This window comes from Aedes albopictus, chromosome 2 (assembly GCF_035046485.1).
Source record: "Aedes albopictus strain Foshan chromosome 2, AalbF5, whole genome shotgun sequence".
Classification (NCBI taxonomy): Eukaryota; Metazoa; Arthropoda; class Insecta; order Diptera; family Culicidae; genus Aedes; species Aedes albopictus.
The window spans coordinates 138,444,526-138,468,163 of record NC_085137.1 but is presented as its reverse complement, the minus strand read 5'-3'; the positions used below and the strand labels follow the sequence as shown (position 1 = coordinate 138,468,163).

The window sequence follows — 23,638 nt, the reverse complement described above, 5'->3', positions numbered from 1 at the left end:
CATTGTCGCTATTGAAATCATTTCGTCATGCTCGTTTGGCAGTTCGTTTGGCTACAGTTGTCTTCACCTCCGCGAGTCTATGGAATCTATAGTGTCTATAAACACCCCCACACCAAAAAGCTCGGTTGAGCCCCCTGGCAATGGTCGCATATTTTTACAATGAGAAACAAAAAAAAAAAGACAAATGGCAACAAAAGTAATTAAACAATTTGCGTGGTGTGGTCGAAATATCCAGTGGTTATGAACCTTCCTTTTAAGGATTCATTAAGGCTTTTTACGGCATCATCAGCATCAGCAGCCATGTTGGATATGTGACTCGAAATTTCAAAGTGATAATTCTGTGCCACCAAAACGAATATTCGTATGAAAAAGTATCATCCTATATGCTCACTCGCAGTGATTGCGATTATACTTTTTCTGCTGCGTGGCTGCAGAATTGACAGTTTTTTATCACTTCAAAAACGCGAGGCAAACAATAATTGAAAAGCATAAAGTCAATGATTCGTTTGAAAGTTTACTGATGCATCATGACACCTTAATACAGGTAAATTACGTGGACCATAGTCGGGTGCACTGCCAGTTCCGAGCCCACTCGGTCAGCGTTCTGACCAACCCCCGAAACGGCTGTCATTCACATACAACTGGAGTGCAGCCAAAAATTTGGTTCTGGACGTTGTGAATTGATGGGCGGTTGCATTAAGCTGAAAACATAGCATTTTTTCTGTTGGAGCAGGCGCATTTAATTGACTTCAGCGTTGTTATAAACGGGCTAATAGTTATTTATGTGACGAGTTGCAAAAAGTTGATTTTTTTCAGCACGAGTGCTGAAAAATCGAGTTTTGCAACGAGTTACATACAAAATTTTATGCAATATTTTTTTCATTATACAACCCGCATAGATCCATACATTCCATTTAAAACCATACCTAAAATGGTTCTTCCGACCATAGATCAACCATATGTGGGTAAGGTTTCGACCGTAATGATTGATGTTTTTCGTGATTCGACCATATCAGGAACGGGTCGTTAAGAATGTTTACCGTTTCAAAATCGAGATTTCCCCATACAAAATTTGAAAGGTGACCATACTTAAAACATATTATATATGGTTTGGAAAACTCAATACAGAGTACAGAAATAACCGGTGAGTTATGGTTTCACCATATGATGGTACAGTTGTGGGTATGGTTTCCCATAAATGTTTTTCTTCCTCTCTACAAAACCAAAAAAAAATATTCTAATAATATCCATTTTATATATTTTATTATCATTTCTCGATGCAAAATACAAAGGTACAATTTTAAATTAAAATTGACAATGTTTCACATCTAAATCACTACCTGGCTCGGAACAACAACTATGACGACAAATTATATCTAACGCCTTCCGGAACTCGCAAAATCATGCAGCAGTACAGATGTGGAAAGGAAAACGTGCTGCATCAAATGAATTCAGATTCCTCCTGTGTGGAAGTTTCGGAAGTTGCAGGTTTTGTTACTCCGGCCGGATCTATTTGTTCCTGCAAGTCGAGGTGCTACATCAGGTGTTGAGCTCTGACACCAGCGAATGCGGGTGGGAAGTTTACAGAACCTGCTGCGAATCATTTCCGCAATCCGATGGAACTGGAAAAAAAATACTATTTTTATTTCAATATATAGAAACAATCGATGGAAAACTTACGAAATGCATTTTGAGCAGGTACGTTTTTTCCTCCTGTATTACCGTTTTCCAACCTCCGATGGAATTGTAGTTTTCGGCGGAAAGTATGCTGATCCTGGTCCTATCCTCGATCCAAACAGTTGTACACATTTTCCACTGATCCTTAAACTTGTTAAAACTGGTAACTTCAGGAACAACTAACTTAAAAAATAGGAGAGCAATCGCTGCGGCAGAGCACCAAAACAAATATGGCCACCAGACGCCAGACTGCCCGACTCAAAACAGAGACGAACATCAGTACTTGTGGTACTGCTAATGTTCGATAAACTCTCTACACAGTGGGATCATTCGCGATAATAAATGGACAATAGTTTTTAATGTAACAATAATATCAACTTCTCCCAATATCGTTCTACCATAACAAACGCACCATACGTGAAACGTATGATTAATGGGTGAAAACAGAAATAATGGTAATGTTACGGTTTGAACCGTTTTATGTACGGTAAATTTCTTTGCGGGAACACATTTGAGTTGCATAATGTTCATAATGCAACTCAAATGAGTTGCATAATGAACATTATGCAACTATTTTTTATTACGCAACTCATTTCAGTTGCATAATGAACCAGTACGGAAAAATTGGTCATTACGATACCGAAAATAGAAATTATGATACTGAATTGCAAAAATGTATTTTCATACTTGTGCGTCTTGTAAATTTAACAAAGAACAATAAACGTATTGTATAATATATAGAAATGACTATTTCCCGATCACGAATTTATCTTCGTACAAGAAAGTTCGCTTGCACACGTAGCAGCTTGGCCAGTAGACAGAAATTTTGTAAAGAAATTCGTGGCGCCCCACCAAAGGCGGCGGCTTCAAAAACTAACGCTTTCTTCAGGGGGTTGATTTTGACATCACAGCGAGGTAAACTCTTAACAACTTTTACCCAGATGAAAATTTGTTAAATTTATTTAATGTTGTTTTCGTGAAGTTGCAAAAATAAGCCCTAGTGCATTAACTATATGCATATGCAGCACTGTGCACTCGTCTGGAAAGTTGGAAAGTAATGTAGCTATTGGAGTAAGATGTGGTAAAAACAAGTAGATAAAACCATTTTTGTTGCACCTTTAAATGCATATTACATAGGTATTTAATTTAATTGAAATAATGAAGCACGTTGCTCCATCCCGGAGAGTTATCGTTTGAACGGCTCTGCTGTAGTTAGATCATAGACTTAATAGATTAATAATTAATGATAAGTTTTCTGAAGCATGCCCTATGGTAAATGCGGGTATTATTGTTTACCCAAGAAGAAAAAAATAGAAGACATTTTTCACCGCTTCATCATAGCATAAGGGCAAACCATTACTGTTAAAATGGTAAATTTTTCAATTCAATTCAATGAAAAATGTAAATCCTTAATTTCAAATTTTACCATTGAAATTACAACTCGCAAAATTTGCATTTGGGATCTTGAGACTATGTCGTCCATGTCGTTCAATGTAGTAGGTTGAACATTGTTGATGTTGCTGCATCCTGCTCTTACCTATTCGTCAACAAATGGGTAAGAGCCAGTGATGAGAATTGTCAGACAAAATAAGCACAAAACAAGCAAGCAAAAAATAAGGCGCGGCGATTACTCATTATCTCAACTGGTAACAGATAATGACATGATCTCGAAATTTTAGTTGCAAACAAAACAGAAGCGGAATTTGTTGCGAATTTTTCAACTCGTGAATAATCAATTATTGTGGAGTTTAGGGTTTATCCGGGAAGGAATCACCCCTACATGCAGCACGCACAACTTACCCAGCCTAACGTCGGTTCGCAAGTGCGTCAATTTTGAGTTGATGGAATTGATGTTTATGCTGAGTTGTTGCCGTTTGCTTCCATGTGAAAAAAAATACTTTAAAGTAAGTTTTTTCACCCAACCGAAAAAATCGATTAGGTACTATTCACTCAAATTTGAGTACTGTAGCAGAAACTCAACGTTGAGTTGACGCACTCGAACTGCAAAAGTTTCTCTCTTCACTTTCTGTCAACAAAAGAGCGCATGAAAAGGAAGATGAGAAAGAACTCAAATTTGAGTTTAAAAGAACTCAAATTTGAGTTGTTTAGTTTCTCCGCGTGTACACTCAGTGATGCCAACGTTGTGAACGTTGTGAAAGTGCATAACACAGATAATCGCACCGATCGCCTGCTGTGGTTAATCTCGCCAAAACCTATATCTCACATTCTTCCTCTGCTTCCAAGAAATTTATTACAACTGTTTAAGAGAAAAAAAAACTGTGGATTTACCTTTTCCTCAATTTGAAGCCTTGCTTTAACCATAGAATTAACTGTTGTTTTAACTGCTTGTTTTCATTTTTGTACGGTAGGGTAGATATTTTATACGTACATTTCCGATAGCTTTCTTCATTTAAATAGTAATAACAACTACCTATTTATTTGATATTAGCAGACAGCAACATAGAAATATTATGATGAATTTATCCCTGAATTGATTACAGAACCTTATGCAAGAAAATCATAAACGAAATTCAAATCCTTTGTTCTCACAAAAAGAATTTGTAAACAAATCGCTGCAACACAAATGTATGGTCAATTCCTTTCACGAGCATGTTTCATTCACACGTTATAACATCGCTTTTCACTAGCCTGAATTGCCTTGGTTCTTATCTCATGGCAACTAGATGATTTAAGTAATCGATCCAACACGAAACAAAACAGGATTATCCTAACGAACCTCGCCGGGGCTCTTCCTCCACAGCAAACATGCTGTAAGCGTTTCATCCATATTTGTACGAAGCTGAGGATTACGGACTGAAATTTGACAGCAGCCAGGCTGCTGCCAAACCATAGATTTAATACTAAGATGTAAATGTGGGGAATAAATGAGTTCAAATTTATGACCCCAGTCGTTCCCCCAACATATTCGCCCGCTTTCAATTTCGCCCGAGGCAACGCTTTTGCTCTCCGTTTTCGCCACAAGGTATATCAAAGCAAACAAACAAAATTTTGAATCTCGTAACCAAGATAACGAAGTTTCCTTATTTGTTTATTTTGAAATACCGAAGAAAAAGTTTGATGGAGTCGGAAAACTTCACGTAATCTCAGACGGAGAAGACGGAGACGTACAAGTAAACGTGCTGGATTGAAGGCCATGGATTGGAGAGCGAATAGCTGTTCATCAACAACGGGGCTTAACGGATGCCGTGGACGATGCGACACAGGGAACGTCTTTCGTCTTTGGAAATGGGATGTCTAATTACCGAACAGCGAACCAAAACTGTCATTGTGACACCTCTTAGCGATGTGGTGGACCTCCTAACGAAAAACCTGCCCTCGTATCGGCACAGAAATCTTCCAGCGCCAAAGTGAGCGCCTCTGAAGGCCTTCGATAAATATTTGCCTGATGAAGCAGCACACAGAGAAACACATTTTTTTTCCCCTAAATTAAATAAATTAAAGCTGATCCACTATTTTTTAATAAAATATATTACAAAAATACAAATCGCGTACGCTACTACTACTAGGACTTGTGTCCATCTGATGGTCATCTCATCATGCTATGCGCCCGGCATCCCCGGTATCATTGATCTCCTGTAGTTGACGTTAGTATGGACGGAAACGAAATAGCTAGGAAATAAGGCGGGGGGGGGGGGGGGGGGGGGTGAAAAGACGACGATGGGGATGGAAGGGGAGGCGTCGGGAGGAGTGAGGGTTAGCTGTTAAGATACGACGGACGCGTGTAATCTGCCGCACGTATGACCAACGGTGGCGCTAATACGGTGTCCTCACAGTATTCGCTGTGAACCGGTGTGGCTGCCAAAGCATATCTGTATCTCCCACCTTCCGGTTCATTCAGTGCAGACGTCGCGTCGCGGTCCGGAAGCTTAGTTTTATATGCGCGCCGGCACCATCCGACCGCATCGTATCCCTGGGACCTGGGAGTCAAAAGAGGCAGTTCAATTTAAACAGATCAAAATCGCTCTTGGTTTTCGCTAACCGTTTCGCTAAAGATGACATTTGGAATGAATAAGGAAAAACTGAGAAAACACGATTGACATTTAGAGCATTTAGCAGCGTAGCGCCAAAAGCGTCGCCTCCTAAGGCTCCGTTAAAAAATGATGTACTGGGGGATTAGGGTCATTGAAATATGATGAAACTGGCGTCACGGGCGAATCGCTAGTTGCATATTGATTGTTGGCCAAACCTCTGAAATAATCAGAGTGTGCCTAGATATAAGCTATGTTTGCAAAGTCACGCTAAAACAAATAAAACGTTCAAAGACACACAAACTTTTTCATCATGAACGTGTTAAACTTTTTCGAAGTCCGAGTGAAGCGCGACTTGACTGAAATTTTATTCATGTTATTAAGATATCAGATTCACAATATTCGGTACTTACAATTAAGTTTTCCAATGATGACGCACAAATAACCACCACAGAAAAAAACGGTTGTGTAATATTACATCTGAACTACTGCAACCCGATCAATACGTCGGTTGCATGAATATTACATAGGATGATGTACACATAAGAACAAAAGATTTTACATCAAAACGATGTAATCGTACGTAGGAATCGTGATTACATTGAGTATTTAGTACATCGGAATGAGTTACATCGGGCGGATTGCATTTATTTTATGCTGTGTATAATAGCCACTAAGTGAACTGGTGATGGGAACCTATATGTTTCGAAGGACAGCATAAATACTTTAATCTGGTCCGAGGTTACTGCTACTTACGGTTAGCACCTGATCGTAAATTTGCACCGGTAACCAATCGTTTTTCACTATGAACTAAAGCGTAATTGATGCTGAATGACTGTTGCAAATCATCGGTACTGGCTAATCGAATTCATGCAGTTTATGTGATTTACTTGTATGATTGCTTAAACATCATATATGGTAATACAGTAGGCAATTACTAGAGAATAGTATTACTGCATATAGTCCAATTATTGCGTAAAGTTATGAATATATCGGTTATTTAGAAAGATCACTATTTCGTGGCAACAACGTGTAGCTATTCTTTTCGATCTATCTATATAGGTGCGATCTGTCAAAGCAGATGATTATATACGATTTATTGAAACTTTTGTTGACGTGAATTTGGTTTAACTTTGTGTGGAGTAGTTTTTGCTTGCATTTTGAAGTTGATCTCCATTGAGATAAGCAACTCAACAACGGGGAGCACTCGAAGAAAAAAAAATCGTGCTCATATTGAATGTCCAAAAAAGCTGAGTTCGTACACCTCAGGTACGAAGCAAAACAACAGGATCATCCTAACCCTGCTTTTCGTCAGCGGACATTGCCGGGGCTCTTCCCCACGGTAAACAACACGCTTTAAGCTCAATAATATCGCTATTTTTTACTATTTCTCTGCCACACTGCGATTTTTTTTCACTTATTGTCCAAGCGCAAAGTGTTTTCCGGAAGCAGGCACCTTTCGGGACTACGCCCTTTCGATTCCACTTAGACATGGGAAATCATTCGCGAATCGACTCAAAGAATCGATTCGCAAAACCGAGTGTGTGAACCATGATTCTTTTCAACAGAGCTACGATTCACTGAAGGTTGTTTCGAATCCAACAATTTGCCGAAAAGAGTGGATTTGACTGCGAATTTTCGTGGTAAATAGACACAGAACATTGCACTCTCTATCAATCGATCACTTTTTTTCATTCGTATGATGGGATGGGACACTCATTAATATGTGCAGTAATATACATTTATATCTATTAATATTATATTAGTTCAGTAATATCGATTATGCACATCAAGGTGGCTACGATTTCATTTTAATAATTGATTTTATAGCGAAATATTTTTCAATTCTAGACTAAACTTTAACTGGGGGCGTACACATGCGGCGCACAGTATAAAAACAGGGCCCAGAACATGACCCAATTCGGGCTCTCACCAAGACACCAGCCTCGTGTTGCGACCGAGACCATTTTTGCCTGGAAAATCCTACCTAATCGATTGGTTGGCCGCGTTGGCTGATAACTTCGCAACGGCCTGCCATAGAGTTAGAATCAACACGAATTACTAACAAAATGTAGCTCTGTGAGGGATTATCATTTTCATTTTCATTTTCATTTTGCAGCAGTTGGTGGGGCAATAAGAGCGCAAGTCAATCCAATGCCGAAGATCAAGGAGGGGTAATGGCCGTAATAGTCCGTGCGGACCACATGAACACCATCGGAAGGGTAATGGTATAGGTTGGGGAAAGGTATTGGACTAGACTTGAGACGCAATAATGCAAATACGATAGAAAGTGTGAAATTGGTTTCTGTAGTAAGGTTCATGTTGTATGTTAGGTCCTTGTCAGTTTGTCAGTTAGTTGCCTTAGATTCCCAAACTTAAGTAGCGTTACTGTTCTGCCCCATATCAAATATGTAGTCTCTACTCTATTGAAGTGTTATATTAAGTTGTTATGTTCATTATGTCAGTAATTGCTGGACATAATGTTTTTGCGTCATTTATTGCAGAATATTATTTAAGATAAGTAGTAATTTTCGTCCAAAATGTCCAGACTAATTGGTCTCATTGATAACGCATTAATCATTTACACCTAACAGGATTCACTCCTAGATCCTGGCAATATACGGCTAAATCTTCGAATTGTTCTGTCAGTCCTACTAGTTTTTATTGTAGAAAACATGTCACTCCCTCACTTTTCATATAATACCAACATTTAAAAACGTTAAATTATCTTCCTTGTCATATATAAGTAATGTTGTCCAGCTTAGTCAAAGAAGTAGGTAATTAGTTTTCGTCGAGTCGAGACGCATTGACGTCAACAAAGCATTTTAAGTTATTGATCACGCGTTAGCTTCGGAACTAAAGCAAAATTAAGTGTTGCAACTCGCGCCGGGAGTTAGTATGGACTTGAAAATATCAATGCTATTCGGCTGCAAAATTCGACGAGATAAAAAAGTTCCACAAATTTGCAAAAAAAGAGAATTAGAGCTTTTGAAAAGAAGAAAACTACTTGAAAACTAGTTATTCGTTCGTAACGTTAGTTATTCGCGTAACGTTAGTTAAATTTTCATTTACAATGCGAAAAACCGAAGTACAATTTCCCATCCACTTAGTTTTCTGATAAATTCTTGTTTCCCGCCGTATGTTAGTTATTTACCTTTGCACGCTTAGAATTCAGGTTCCATGGAGAGTATTTTACATTTGTTTACTTACATATGTCGATGATACTTCCCCCATAAATTGTGTTTGTTAGCTTCTGGTTGTCTTTCGAAGATCATCCATATGTTAATCTGAAAAAGCTTGTGCTCATGCACCGTTCATGTTCCGCAAGGATCCGAACCATGCAACAAAGAAGAAAAAATTGATTAGTGATTTTTATGTGTATAGTGTTTGTGTTACGATGGAAGGTGATTCACACAAGAACGCTTATCGGATGGCACTTTATCCGATGAAGTCAATCGAAGTATGATTCCCCTTCCTTTGCTTAAATCCGCCACCCAAAGCACGCACCTAGTCGGCCATTGAGGAAGCCGTTGGCTATTAGATCGAATTATCCAGGGACATAAGTGGCTTTGATGGGCACTCCTGTCGCACCCATTAATCTAATGTTGTTATATCAGAAAAAAATACAATAAAGTAATATATAAATATGTTCTAACAACACTAGCAACAATTGAAACAAGAGGGCCCTCAGAAGACACTCTTCCCTAGACAATATTGATCCAAAGCCCATATATATATATCTGTGTGCTACGTTAGTCAAGGACGAAGTAGTCAGTTTTTGTCGATTTCGTCAAGTATGCGTCTTAAGTCTTAAGTCTTGAGTCTTGATCACCCGTTGGCTTCGAATCTATAAGCAAGCACTATTAAATGCTGCACGTTCGCACTATTGGTTTCGGTTTCTTAGTTATTTCAGATTGATATGGCAAGAAAACATTATTAATCATTCATTAGACATTCAAAAATTATTAGGGTAACTCACAAAACAACTATCACATATAAAAATATTGATATTGAACATTTAGATGAATATTAATCACAAGTAAATACAATGTCAGCACTGTGAATGAGCAATTTGAATACACGAGATACTACTATTTGTTGCATATTTGAATTGATTGTTAAAATTAACCGAATAGTGGAAAGCCCAGACAACAATTCCAAGTCTGCTGACTCCAGAAAGATCCCACGATTCGTCACAAAGCACAAATGTTTTCATTATGATTCACAACGACTCTAGCAAATCTTCCCGACTCAACCGACTGGAATTGTTTTCTGAGTATAGAAACTACTGAGCCCTAGCAGGTCCCTCCTGTTTATCGAGCATTTCTGATAAATCAGCCATACTCCATCTGTAGCAGCCGGTTCGCAATGAACCGTTGGAGGCGCATTAAAGTGTTAAAGGTGATATTTTCATTACAAGAATTATAATTAACGTCCTTCACTTTAATACCGTCAAACCCTGTGATCTTGGCTAGGGCTGTGAGGGATTATCAGTTATCAACGCCAACAGGCCAGTATGTTCTTCATGAACATTGAAATTTAATTTTTAATGCTATACCTAAAATAAATTTGCATAATTTTATTACAATTCAATTTCTTTTAACCGTTGTGTCCAACAAACTTTTTGCTTTTTTCTACACCGCGCTTTTTAAATGGGCGCTGGGTACCCGGGTACCCTGTCGACCACATAATACAATACATATGTTTGGTAGTATTTTTTTTTGTGGGAACAAGGATTGATTCCGGCCAGGGAGAGGTATTCGGCCTTCGAGACCCCCACCAATAGACTATAGTACCCATGTGAAAGTGGTCTCGGTGGTCGATCAAAACCCACGACTCCTCGGTCGTCAACACCTCTATGAAAAAGAATTCAATCGTGTTTCGTGTCCCATAGTGCGGCGAATGGGATTTTACCGCAGCACGTAATGAACAATAAACAACTCTGTACTTCAAGGCTATTCATCATGGATGTAACGCTCATTGAAATTGAGTTGCAGGTCTTGGTACACATTAAAAGGACTATCTGAGAACAGCATAAATTAAATCACAAAAATAGCAACATGTTGTATGCGGTACTTTCGACCGGTTCAAGTGTCCAAATCGGTCCAAATTATGTGGGTTCCTCTAGTTCAGATGTGATGTTTTGACAACTACAAAAAGCGACAACATATTAATGAGCACGTGATAATATTTTTAATACCAGCATTACTTAATATCCGAAATATTTGTAATACGAGATCAAGTGTCCTACTCCATGCCCATCAATTAATAACTGTGGAAGAGCTCAAATAACAGTTGATGATAAGGCAGGCCATATTCCAGTGGAAATTAAGAGCCACAAAGAAGAAGGAGAAAAAGAATTATGATTTGTTTTGATTTTTAGAGCTTTTTTGATACCTCAAATCAATTTCAAGGAAATTTCGGTTCCCGGGCATTAAAATTCATTAATATTTGGAGTTCAGCCTAGTTTGGCGTTCAGATTCAAGATATGGAATTATCACAACACCGCTAGAGAAGCCAATTTTGAGAAATATATACAACTCATGTATATTCATATGTTCATAGCCATCGCTAGAACCAGAAACGAATTGTAAAAAAGTCGTTTCCCTCCCTTCCAATTTTCACTCACAGCACAGTGTATATAACGCCTACAAGTTATGCAACCAAAGCGTGCTGTGCCGCTTGACCTTATTCACCTCGTTCACCACACCTTACAAACACTATAAATAACCCCCTATCCATGGATCGCATCACCGACCCAACGGTGACTCCCAGATCTCCCATCCTTTCCGTCTAACAAACACCCCAGTCCGTGCTGGATGTGGGGATGCAGAGGTGATCTCGGTCTTTAGTAGCAACATCCAGCAAACTCTAACATTCCTTTCCCTTCCCAACTGACTATAGGGACGTGGCCGGCGCCGGTATTGATCCAAAATGTATGAGCTGCTAGAATTGCACTTTGAGAATAAGTGGAGTATCCCAGCCCTTATTCATTTGGATCTCAGTGCAATTGGTACCAGCTCAGATCAATAACGGAGTAGCAACCATTGACATGTTCAGATATGATCGTTGATGATGATGATCGATGTTATATTTTTAATACATTGTGTAATGATTATTAAAAATGATAGCAAAAAAAACGCACAAATTGTCAGTTTCATAAATATTGCATTCTTTATAAAATTGAATCCAAAGCGCAAAAGGAGATATTTTTTTTTTCTCTCGGTGCCTCGCCCCCCTTCTTCCAAAACAATAACAATTTCGGATCGATAGACGCGCGTACATGGTCTGGGTCCGCTGCTGGGTGGCCATGATTGTTCGTTTGTTACGATACCTCTTCTTACCATCATCAGCTGCCAGCTGCTTGCCATGGAAAATCCTTCGCAGACGAACGTCCGCGACACGACGAAAGCACATTCACACAGAGCATTTTAGTTGTTAGTCAGGGTCACCATTTTTAGCTCATTAGGCGATGCTGTAACACACTTCCGCCAGCAATGAGGAGTGTAAAGCGATTTTTATTTCGATTTTGCACACAATTTTCTTCATGATTGTTGTTAGACGGTGAACAAAGATGATACACATGAATATCCACGTAAAAACCCTATGAATGACAATGCGATGATTTTGTTTCAACACAGACATGACAGCACACATTAATTCGACTTTCGACAAGCAATGGAGTTAGCCTTTTCTCTTCACTGAATTGATTATCTCACCTGTGCTAATTGGCGACTGTTCGAGGCAAAGTTCTTCTTGTTCAAGTTTGAAACCAGGTAACTGATCTGGGTGAGGGCGTATGAGCAGGGCTCTTGGTTCATACTTCCATCCAAAGGGGCTCACGAGCGCTTCCAACGCTTCCGCGGTTGAAGCCCTCTACGATTGATGCCACCAACTTGTTTGGATTGATACCAGCAATGGGAGAAAGCGACCACGGCAACGCAGACAGATTCGATGACGACGGCGACGACAATAATTCCCGATGATCTTCTGCTGTTTTGTTCTGATTGAATGACGCCCGACAGCACCGGCTATTCCCACGGATGACGTTTAAATTCTTCTCACTGCCACCACCACCAAAGGAGCTCTTCACGCAACACCACCACTCCTCCTGCTTCTGGGCAACTACTGATGGTGACCGACGAAGATGATTACGACAACGATGACGACGGGGACGACGGAGACGGAAGAAAATTTTGTTCGAGGGAGGAAACTTTTCGACACTATTTTTCACGTTCTGGGCCCACATTGGGGCAGTTTTCGCGTAGACCACCAGTGGCAGTGCACTCCCGTGAACACTTTACGACCGAAAACGAGCGGAACCAAGCGGATTGACGAACCGAAATTTCACTAAATCGACACGCGCGAACCGATTTGCAACCACTTCCTCGTAATAGACGACGAACATTGTGGCACCTCGCGGAGTTTTCACTTTTCGTCATCGTCTCGCGTACACGATCACTGATGACAGCTGTGAGCGGTAAGCGGTCAGTTTGGGATGCGTTCGCTGGTTTGTCCGAGAACAAATTTTGTTATGATGTCAGGGACGTTATCAGAGAGGGATCATTGTAAAGAATTAAAAAATCGATTTATTTAACCCTTATGTGGCCGGCAGGGTACCCGGGTACCCAGCACCCATTTAAAATACACGGTGTAGAAAAAAGCATAAAGTTTGCCGGCCACATAACGGTTAATATAATTTATGGTCTTGGGCCTGGATTGTTGGTGATGTTCAAAGACAATCATAGAAAACTCATTTTTTGATGATTGTGTGAGACTTTGATTGAAGAAATCAATTCTATTTTTTCCATTTCTTTGCCGAAACGAAGATAATCATCTGATCCTACAAAAATCCAGCTGACTACTACAAATCTACCGATCGTGTGCTATACTTAATTACTGAGATTTACTTTTTCTACAAGGGCCCATATAGCCGAGGCGGTAAACGCACGGGCATTCAGCATGACCATGCTGAGGGTGACGGGTTCGATTCCCGGTCGGTCCAGGATCTTTTCGAAAAGGAAATTTCCTTGACTTCCTTGGGCATAGAGTATCTTCGTGCCTGCCCACACGATATACACATGCAAAATGGTCATTGGCAGAGGAAGCTCTCAGTTAATAACTGTGGAAGTGCTCATAGAACACTAAGCTGAGAAGCAGGCTTTGTCCCAGTGAGGACGTTACGCCAAGAAGAGGAGGAGGACAAGCGTCCATACCGACAACTTACCGCTGGAGTTTCGGATCACGTACGGCGAAGAACACATACAAGAAACAAGCACAAAGTTTGTCTACTTATCATCTCTCTCTCATCTTGGCGTAACGTCCTCATTGGGACAAAGCCTGCTTCTCAGCTTAGTGTTGTATGAGCACTTCCACAGTTATTAACTGAGAGCTTCCTCTGCCAATGACCATTCTGCATGCGTATATCGTGTGGCAGGCACGAAGATACTCTATGCCCAAGGAAGTCAAGGAAATTTCCTTTACGAAAAGATCCTGGACCGACCGGGAATCGAACCCGTCACCCTCAGCATGGTAATGCTGAATACCCGTGCGTTTACCGCCTCGGCTATATGGGCCCTGTCTACTTATCATATGGTGGTCGATATATTTTAATAATAAAGACTAAGGTATTGTACGTGCAGATAATATATACTTTATATCAAATGGAATAAATAACACAATATTGTTGAATATCACGCCTTACCACAACTTATCAGAGAACACAATCTCCTTGAAAATACTGTCCTGCTTGTCGTGACTGACGGTTACCTTCTTGGACACAATCGCATCGTGTACCTTCTCCTTCACTTCGCTGGCCTTGAAATCGTTTCGCATGTAGAACAGCCGCACCACGTGGTCCTCGGTCAGCGACGGATAGCTCGACAACAGCGTGTGCAAGTCCAGAATCAACATTTCCGCATCGCACGTCAGCAGGTTCGCCAAATTAGAGATCACATCGATCGGAGAATCGTTTTTGGCCACATTGGGGGCCACCTTTTCGAAGAACATCTTGATCTGTTTGGCTTCTTTGATGACCTTTTTGGCCATGATTTCGCACTCTTGCCGTGGTTTGCTGAGTCGCTTGGAGAGCATCGCCTTGATGTATCGCTTGGCTACCAACCGTTGGGCCTCGTTGATGACGTACTCGAAGTTGACTGAGCGAAGATGATTGTAATCCTAAGAAGAAACAGGGAATTTACATTGAGTTCTCATTCTAGATTTGTACGAGACTTACCTGGAAGTAATCCTCCAGAGTGACACAGATCGTGTCGACGGACACCGTTGTTCCGACCCACTTCAGTGTGAAGAGTTCGTTGAAATGTATTTCCAAATCCAAGAATGCCTCTTCCAGCAGAAATAGTCCCGCTTCATCCCGCAGAGCTTGATACGTGTTTAGCAACCGCTCGAACTCTTCGTAGTGCATGGTTTTCGATTTGGGCCAGTACAGTTGCTTCATTTGTTGGGCCAGCTCCTTCATCTGGGCGCAGTTGTTGACGATTGTGATTATGTGCTGCGTGAAGAATGGAGCCTGGCTGCGGTCTCGGAAGTGACGTTCCTTATACTCGATTATTGCGCCGCGATAGTTGTGACCGTACTTGATCACCTGCTGGATGCTCAAAATCAACGCATTAAAAGTCAAATCGGAATGTATTGTGTTGGTGACCTGAAGGTTCTGATCGATCATCTGGAAGATGATGACCGGCGCCGAAGTGTGGTAGTACTGATCGGCAGAATCCGCCGGAACCCCATTGATCCAGTCGGCCTTTTCTGTTTCCAGCGTTTTGGTCATCCAGTCCTGGTAGTTTCGTTCCATCGTTTTCAAATAGGCCGATTCCATTTCCTTGAGAACCTCGTTGCTGACGAGCGGGCCTACGTCGGAGAGTTCAATTAGCAGATCTGGATGCTGCATCAGCTCCCTACCCGGGTAGGTGTTCATAATCCATGACAAGATTGTAACGAACTCGTTTCCTTCCAGGCCCATTTGGATCAGTTCTTCAAGCTGAAAAAAAAACATCAATGCAAACAAAGATTTTTATATTTGATGCAAATTTAGGTTATCATTTTAATAAGCATTGCTCATGTAGAAGTAAAACGCATTAATTACAAAGTATAGCGTTTGTAATTCAATGAAACGTACTAACTACTTTTCCGTTTGCATTGCTTCAATGCAGCAAATGCCACATGCACATCTATTTCGGCAGATTAGAACAACTAAGAGATTTAACAACATTTTCCACTCTGGCCTTCGTTATTCGTAATTCGTAACGCGTACGACCGTGCCGAGCTCTCGACGCATCAGCACACAGACTGCTTGGTGGCTTGGCTAGGTATGCGGAGTGCGAGAGTGAGTTTCGGCGTCATAAAAACAATTCGCTCTCACTTGTAGTTAGTGGGCACAAACGCGAGTGTGTTGTGGATTGGCATCCGAGCCAAAGGAGAGAGGAGTGTTCATGATGTGACTTCGGAGTCAGTTTTGCTTTCTATTCCGCAGAATCGTTACTTGTTCTGTAGCTTAGTTAGTTGAAGCGCCGGCCAAGCGAATACGGAGTCGTGAGTTCGAATCCCACCAGAACGTGATTTTTTTTTACAAATTTCATCTCTCAATTTATCAATGTTACTCAGTGCCTTCTAATTAAAAGTACGTACTGTATCGTAAAAAAAATGTCGTTGGCTTAATTTCAGGCACAGTTCACTATTTGCTCTGCTATTTAACTCCAAAATTGATACTAGTACATCATCCACCTACCGAGTATCATTCAATTCACCACTTTGAACCGAATCAGGGAAAATAGGTAGTTCTCATCATTATATTCACGAGTTCAGTTTCGCATTCTCTACTGCATCATGATCTACATCATGATGTTTTATTCAGTGTACACGATATTTGTGGACCAGTTTATATTTGGCCGGTTTATATTAAGAAGATTATTCTGTCGAAAACTTTGAGTTACTCGGAAAGACTCAATTGATCACGTTTTTCTACGTAAATGGTTGGAGAGATCCATTCCAATGGCTGCTCCTAATTATTCACATTAAATGCCCTTCATTCATGCGGTACGAGAAGGAACTTTTATCATTATTCCAATACTATGGAACTACTAATAGAGTGAAAAGTTCGTCTTGTCAAATGAGAATTTTTGGCAGGATGTTTTCTTCTGGTTATTTTTTACGATTAAATATTTGAATTTTTGCGAATGAGCGCTTGCACGCTGACGTTATCACTGTCTCCTTCTCTTTCTTTCCTTCGGCGTCGGTCCATAAAAGCCGTCCTTGCCCTCAAAAAAAAAATTGAGGGCAATGTTTACAAATCGTATGAGAATTCTATGAGGTTATGTTTTTGATGCAAGCCTCTATAATATAAACCATTTAGAAATAAAATAATAGTTTTATTTTCTTTCTGGGGAATGACGCGATTCAAGAAATTGTTTTCTGGGGAATGTTATAGAATCATGTAATGTATGCCCTTTTGGGAAAACGGATCATTCGAGGAACCGGTTTTCGTGGAAATGGAAATGGAAATGGAAATTGCACATGACTGTCAATTTATTTTTCTTTTTCACCAGGTTATTATAGCTGAATACCTGCAAGTTTTCATTTGATGTTGATGTAACTCTACAGATGTTTCTACAGATGTTTCTACAGATAGTAAAGCCTTCCCCACTTTTTCCTTAATAACGCCTGATTACAAGCTGATTGTTTATCGCTTTGCTTTGTTTGCCGGTCGATCATATCTTCGTTCGTTGGTGGTGTGGCAACAAAAATTATTGAAATGAGCGAAATTTTCTTTAATACGGTGCAATTTCGCTTGCCGCCGGGTAGCCCAAGGCCATCCTGGGTGGAAATTGCGGATTTCCTGAAGAGGCTGGACACGGATATGCTGCAGATGGAAACTGCATATAAAACAGCACATGATCGTTCATTGTTCGTGAAGTTCGTGTCGCGGGATGCCATGGAGGAATCATTGCGAAAGAACACAGAGCCGAGAAGATTTGCTTATTCAAATGGGCAATCAATAGAAGTGCGGATGTGTATCGCAGGCGTCAATATGCGATACATTCGTGTATTTGATTTGCCGCCGGAGATTACGGATGAAAGTTTGTCTTTGGAGCTGGAAAAGTTTGGGAAAGTACAACGCGTGATCCGAGAAAGGTTCCCCACGGGACTTGGCCTCGATCATATGCATACTGGAGTCCGAGGAGTGTTCATGGAGGTCGAAACAAGAATCCCGTCATGGATCGACGTTTCCAACCGGAAAGGAAGGATATATTATGAAGGATTGAAGGAGACGTGTTTCTCATGTCAAGCGGAAGGGCATCGGAGGGACTCTTGCCCTCAACGAAACCCGGACAAGAAGAAGGAGAAGCTCTCCTATGCTGGGATTGTGTCTGGCGAGGCAGTAGTGGAGCTTATTTCGCAAGAAACGGTACAGGACGAAATAATTGATGTTTTGGAAGAAGAAATTGTCGTCGAAAATGCGGACATTTTGGACCAGGTTCAATCGAATGAAACCAAATCTAATGCGATATCGGCTCCGTAAAGTTTTTAGTTAAACGATCGAGCTAATAAATAAACTATTTGGTAAAAAAATCTTGGAGGAATCCCTGGAGGATATCCTAGAGGAGTCTCTAGAAGAATTCCTGGAGGAATATCTGGAGGTTTATCTAGAGGCATTTCTGAAGGAATTCCTGGAATAATTCCTGGAGCAATCTCAGAAGAAGCTCGTGGAGGAATCCCTTGAGAAATTCCTGGAGAAATCCCAGGAATAATTCCAGAGGAAATTGCAGATGGAATTTTTGGAAAAATCCTGAAGGAATTCTAAGAAGAGTTCGTGAAAAAACTCTTTGAGGAATCCCTGTAGCAGTTCCTGAAGGAATCCCGGAAACAGTTCCTAGAGGCACTCCTAAGGAAATCCTTAAACAGTCCCTGGAGGAAGAACTGGATTAAATTCTGGAGGAATTCCTGAAAGAATTCCAAGAGAAACTCCTGAAGGAATTCTAAAAAGTGTTCCTGGGGGAATCCTTGGTGGAATATTTAAAATAATCCCTAGAGTTGTTCCTGAAAGAAACACAGAAGAAATTCCCGGGTGAAACCCTGGAGGAATTCCTGAAGGAAAACCTGCAGGAATTCCTAAAGAAATCCCAGACGAATTTCGGAGGCAACCCCATTAGCAATTATTTTGGAAATCCCTGGAAAGCGCTCTTAACAAATTTCTGGGAGAGTTTCTCTAGGAAAAAAAATGAAGGAATCCATTTTTGGACGAATTATTGTTGGAATCTTTGTATGGACTCCCAAAAGAATGTACAATGATTTAAGGAACTCCTGGATTTTTTATGTTCCTACTGAAATACTTCGGATTATTCCAGACTGAATTATTGGAGCAACCTCTAGTGGAATTCTTGAAGGAATATATGGAGTAATCCCTGAAGAAATTTCTGAAGGAACACAAGCAAACATACCTGAAAGAATTTCTGTTGACATTCTTTTGAGAATCCCTGGAGGAACCCTCGAAAAAAGCACTGGAACAATCACTGGAGGAACCTCTATAGATATCCCAGGAGAAATTCCCGGAGGAATGTCCGGTGAAACCTGTGGTACTCTGTGTGGTACCTTGCTGATAAAACACCTTGGAACTGAGTAGATATTTATATAAATTGAGTATATGAGGATCAGTGTGTTGTTGTGAGGGAAGCAGCCAGTTGGATCTGGAGGGCTGAAAGAGTGTGACGATGTGTGAACGGTAACAGTAAGGAAGTAAGATTCCGCTGGTTTCGTAGATTCCGGAACCGTTTAGAGATTTGGGCAGAGGACTGATTTTGGGGAATCCCCAAGGGAATCCCACAAAACCCATAGGGGAATTCTTGAAAAACTCTCTGGAGTAATCCATGATGGAATCACTGAAGGAAGCTATGGACAAATTACAGGAGGAATTCGTCGATGCATCCTAGCAGAAGTACCTGCGAAAATTTCTGAAGAAATCAAGGGAGGAATTCATGAAGCATTTATTGTAACAAAGCCCGAAACAATGACTATCGGAACCTTGCAAGATGCCCATGGGAGAATTCACGAAAGAGAAACTTATGGAGAAGTCCCTGGTGGAATTTCTGAAAAAAATCCCTGGAGAAGTTCCTGAATAAATGCATAAAGGGATTTCTAAAGGTGTCCTTGAAAGGATTCGTAAAGGAATCCCAGGTATTTTGCTCTTAGAATGACGTTTGTTTGAATTGCATACTAGGGAAAATTCGTGTAGCAGTAGCACATAACCGCACTCTATAGCAACATATGGTTCTACAAAGTCCTTCTTTTCCCCTACCGCAACCGGTTTCGGCATATCTGGAAAATTTGGCATGCTGTTTTTATATTCCATAAATAAACATCACAAAATTTAACCATTCAACCAAGCATGTTATTTGATAAAACTCTATTTTAAGATTGAAGTGGTTTTCTTGAAGATATATTTGACGAAATTTCTTGTAGTTCTCGAGTAAAAGAGGTTTGATAATTGTGGATAAAATCCTTAACTATTAGAATAGTTTAGAATCGCAAGCCAGTCCCATCTGCAGTTTGGGAAAATTGAGTTAATGACAGTTTTCTGTTGGATTGTAGGTACATTCTTGGCTGTACATCACACAGCTCAGTGAGGAGCTAGGTATTGACTGGTAGGTAAATGGAAATAAATTGTAAATTGTAGAAAGTGTTATACCTAGATTGAATAAAGGAGAGACACTGAGCTGGTAGCGATATCAGTCAGTGCCTGGGTTTGGACAACAAAGCCTCGCCTGTGCTTTTATTTCCAATATTTTCGACCTTTCTTTGGATGATCTTTCAGCAGTGAGTGTGCGGTGGACGCGTCGTGGCTCGAGTCGGTTCCGAATTTTTCGCTTCCCGTCGGCGCTAGTTCCCAACACACTTTTAGTTGATAATAAATATTTTCTTTCATTTTTTGCATTTACACAAATCAGTGAAAAGTGTTAGTTCGGGCTCGCGGTCGAGAAAAAAATCCGGGCGCCGACAAGTGAGTCGCGTTCAGTGTATTTCTGTGTGGAATAGACTAAAGGTTTCTGCTCCCTAGTGGAGTGAAGACGTGCGATAGAATTTTCTTTTTGGCTAGTTTTTGCGTCGAAAAGTGGTCGGTTGTTAACGGCGGTTTGTGTATATTGATCCATAGTCAAATCATATCACCAACCATAGGTGACTCCCGGACTGACAATGTACCTTACCCTACTAACAAAAAAATCCTTCCTGAGACAAACGTGGAGATGCAGCGATTCGCGGTCTTTATAACAACGTTTGTCTTACTAACATTCACTCCCATCCTCGATGACCGTAAAAACGTAGCCGGCGCCGTTTATGACCTTATTAAAGTTGAGAGCTCTCGAGCTGTGTACATTGAGAATAGTAAGCTAGTCCTAAGCCCACTTAGGTTCATTGGTTCCTTGTGCAATTTCGATTGCTCTGGTCAATCACGGAGTAGCAACTACGAATTGTGCGGTCATCTATGCTCATGCTCATGCTCATGTTCAATAACGCCTGATTACAAGCTGTAATTGAATATTGTTAAGTTGTTGTTCAATATGTATAAAATTGAATAAAAAAGAAGTCATTGCGAATTTAGTTAATGAGTAATTATTCCTTGGGTAAAGTAGATATGCCGCTGCCGTAGATAATATCTGCTGTCTTTATAATTTTGAATACTATTTCAGAAGAATCCTGCTTCGCTCAAACTCTCAAAAAAGTTAACATCATGGCTAGGAATGAATGAGCATCTTAAAATATAAAATTAAAGTTAGAGAAGGAGAATATATAAAAACTTAAATTATGAATTTGGAAGAAACTCTTTCTACAACTTAGGCAAAGATCTTTCAAAAGATGATTGTCTATCTAAATATTTTGTAAAAATTCTGCGAAAATAAATCTTACCTAACTAAAAATAAACTTCGCAGTAAACTCTACATTTAAAGTCGCTTAAGGTAATTAAAAGCTAACTGCAGCTGTTTAAGGGCCGATTTCTTCACCTCAGCTTAACCGGTAAGCCAGGCTTACCCATACAGTTAAACCTGGCTTAACGCTTAAGCCAGGGTGAAGAAATCGCCCCTAAGGCTAGAATAACCAATCAATTGTTCAAAGGAACTACAAGGCGATAATTATACGACTGATTAAAACGATAGGTACCTACTCAATTTAAGCAGCATTACTTACATATTTCGACAGTGCGTTGTGGTACATGCTCACGTACTCCTTCAAAATGTTGTAGTGCGGCGGAAAACACGGAACGCACAGCGACTTCACCACCCGTAAATCCTCCAAGATGAACTGCCGCGTAAGCTCCAAATCTCGCACCAGCCACAGCTTGTTGTCTGATCGTTCCTCCAGTTTGGAACCCTCGATACGCTGAACCACGGCCTCGTTCAAAACCTGAAGGGCCTTTTTGCGCCACTCTTTCGGACGTCCAGGGGGAATGAATCCCGTCTGTTTCTGCTGCTGCAGGGCAAAGGCGTCTGCCTTTTCTTCACGCTCAATGATTCGAAGAGCAGTTACGATCACCGTTGGTTCCTTCCGGACCGTGTTCAACGTACGCTGCAGGATTAGGCGGATCTTCTTTTCCAGGGTTGCCGATACGGTTTCCACCTTTTCAAAGTATCGTTTGAGGGTGATCTTATCGTGGGCATTTTGTTTCGGCAACTTGTGCAACTCAAACAGCAAATCGTCCCGGGAATTCTCCAAATCGGACAAGCACTGGTGGGCGTGCAGCAGCTTGTCTTCCTCGATCCATTGCATCGTTTTCGCCACGCTCGACTGAACGGTAAAGATATGCTTGAGATTCTCCATCGCCGTCATGTACTGCGAGTGCTTGGCGTTCTCGTCTCGGACAGCTTCCAACGCATCGTATATTGCCGGAACGTCCGTCAGCTGCGAAATAGCCCCCTTCATCTGCCCATCGATTTCCCCAATGTCCTCTAGCGCCGACACCAGTTTCTTCACACCAACCTTGACATCATCCGTCTGATTCTGCATGCAGGTTTTAAGCATCGCCTCAATCGATACCTTCTTCCGGTAGACTCGGTGCCGATATTGGTCCACTTTTTCTAGTTGCCCTGGGCGTTGGAACATGTTCTTTATTTCCTTAATCGCCGCCTGTCGGGCTTCCTCGTCGATTTGTTTCAGATCCATCGGTTATTTGCGGGGTTTTCCAGGCGAAATTCACAAATAATATTCACTAAAAAATTTGCCACTGCGACTGAGGCCGAGGCGTATTTTTAATCTTTTTCATGTCATTTTTGATGTTTTTGATCTGATTATGCAGCATCATCAATGACGATGACGTAAACAATTAGGATCACGTTCAGCGATATTTCGAACTAACTTGCGTGAATCTAACATCCAGCAACCAACAACCTTTTTTATTTTTCCGTGTTTTTACTGGTTGGTGTGAATCTAACAACCAGTTTTTGTACCGTACTTCAACAATGGAGTGACTTTGTACCGATAAGACGATTATTCATGTAAATCATATGCCCGACCAGTTGCAACAACTGAAAATGTTGCGCGACGGCAAAAATGTTGCATCGCATAAAAAATGTTGCATGCTTGTAAAATGTCACCTCCATGAGAATACCAACATAGGTTGAATGTAACGCGATATTAAAAAATGTTGCATGATATGGAAAATAAAACTTGTTGCACGACATTGAAAATGTTGCATCAGATGAAAAATGTTGCATGCCTGCAAAATGTTACCTTTAGTTGAATACAAATGCAGGTTTAATGTTTCGCGTTATAAAAAATGTTGCATGATAAGAAAATTGTTGCACATCCAAAAAATGTTGCATGCCTGTAAAATATCTGCTCCATGAGAATATTAGCATAGGTTGAATGTCACGCGATATTAAAAATGTGCACGATATGGAAAATCAAGCATAAGATGAAACTTGTTGCACGACATGGAAAATGTTGCATCAGATGAAAAATGTTGC

General features: G+C 40.6%; 2 protein-coding genes across 2 annotated transcripts in view; both read right to left on the bottom strand.

Annotated features, from left to right (window-relative positions):
• The window catches only part of LOC109410219 (CCR4-NOT transcription complex subunit 1), a 44,074-nt gene extending 30,916 nt beyond the window's left edge, over positions 1-13,158 (bottom strand). Inside the window, exon 1 of the mRNA XM_029873429.2 lies at positions 12,386-13,158. Within this exon, the coding sequence (XP_029729289.1) occupies positions 12,386-12,487 (102 nt within the window). The 5' untranslated portion in view covers positions 12,488-13,158. The remainder of the gene's footprint in view (positions 1-12,385) is intronic.
• A 1,136-nt stretch (positions 13,159-14,294) lies between these two features.
• LOC109417536 (exocyst complex component 3) lies at positions 14,295-22,951 on the bottom strand. Its single transcript, XM_019691612.3, has 3 exons — positions 21,864-22,951; positions 14,902-15,666; positions 14,295-14,843 (listed from the first exon to the last, which is right to left on the bottom strand). The coding sequence occupies exons 1-3, from the start codon at positions 22,833-22,835 to the stop codon at positions 14,367-14,369; spliced, it is 2,214 nt and encodes a 737-aa protein (XP_019547157.2). The 5' UTR covers positions 22,836-22,951; the 3' UTR covers positions 14,295-14,366.
• Positions 22,952-23,638: the final 687 nt, after the last annotated feature.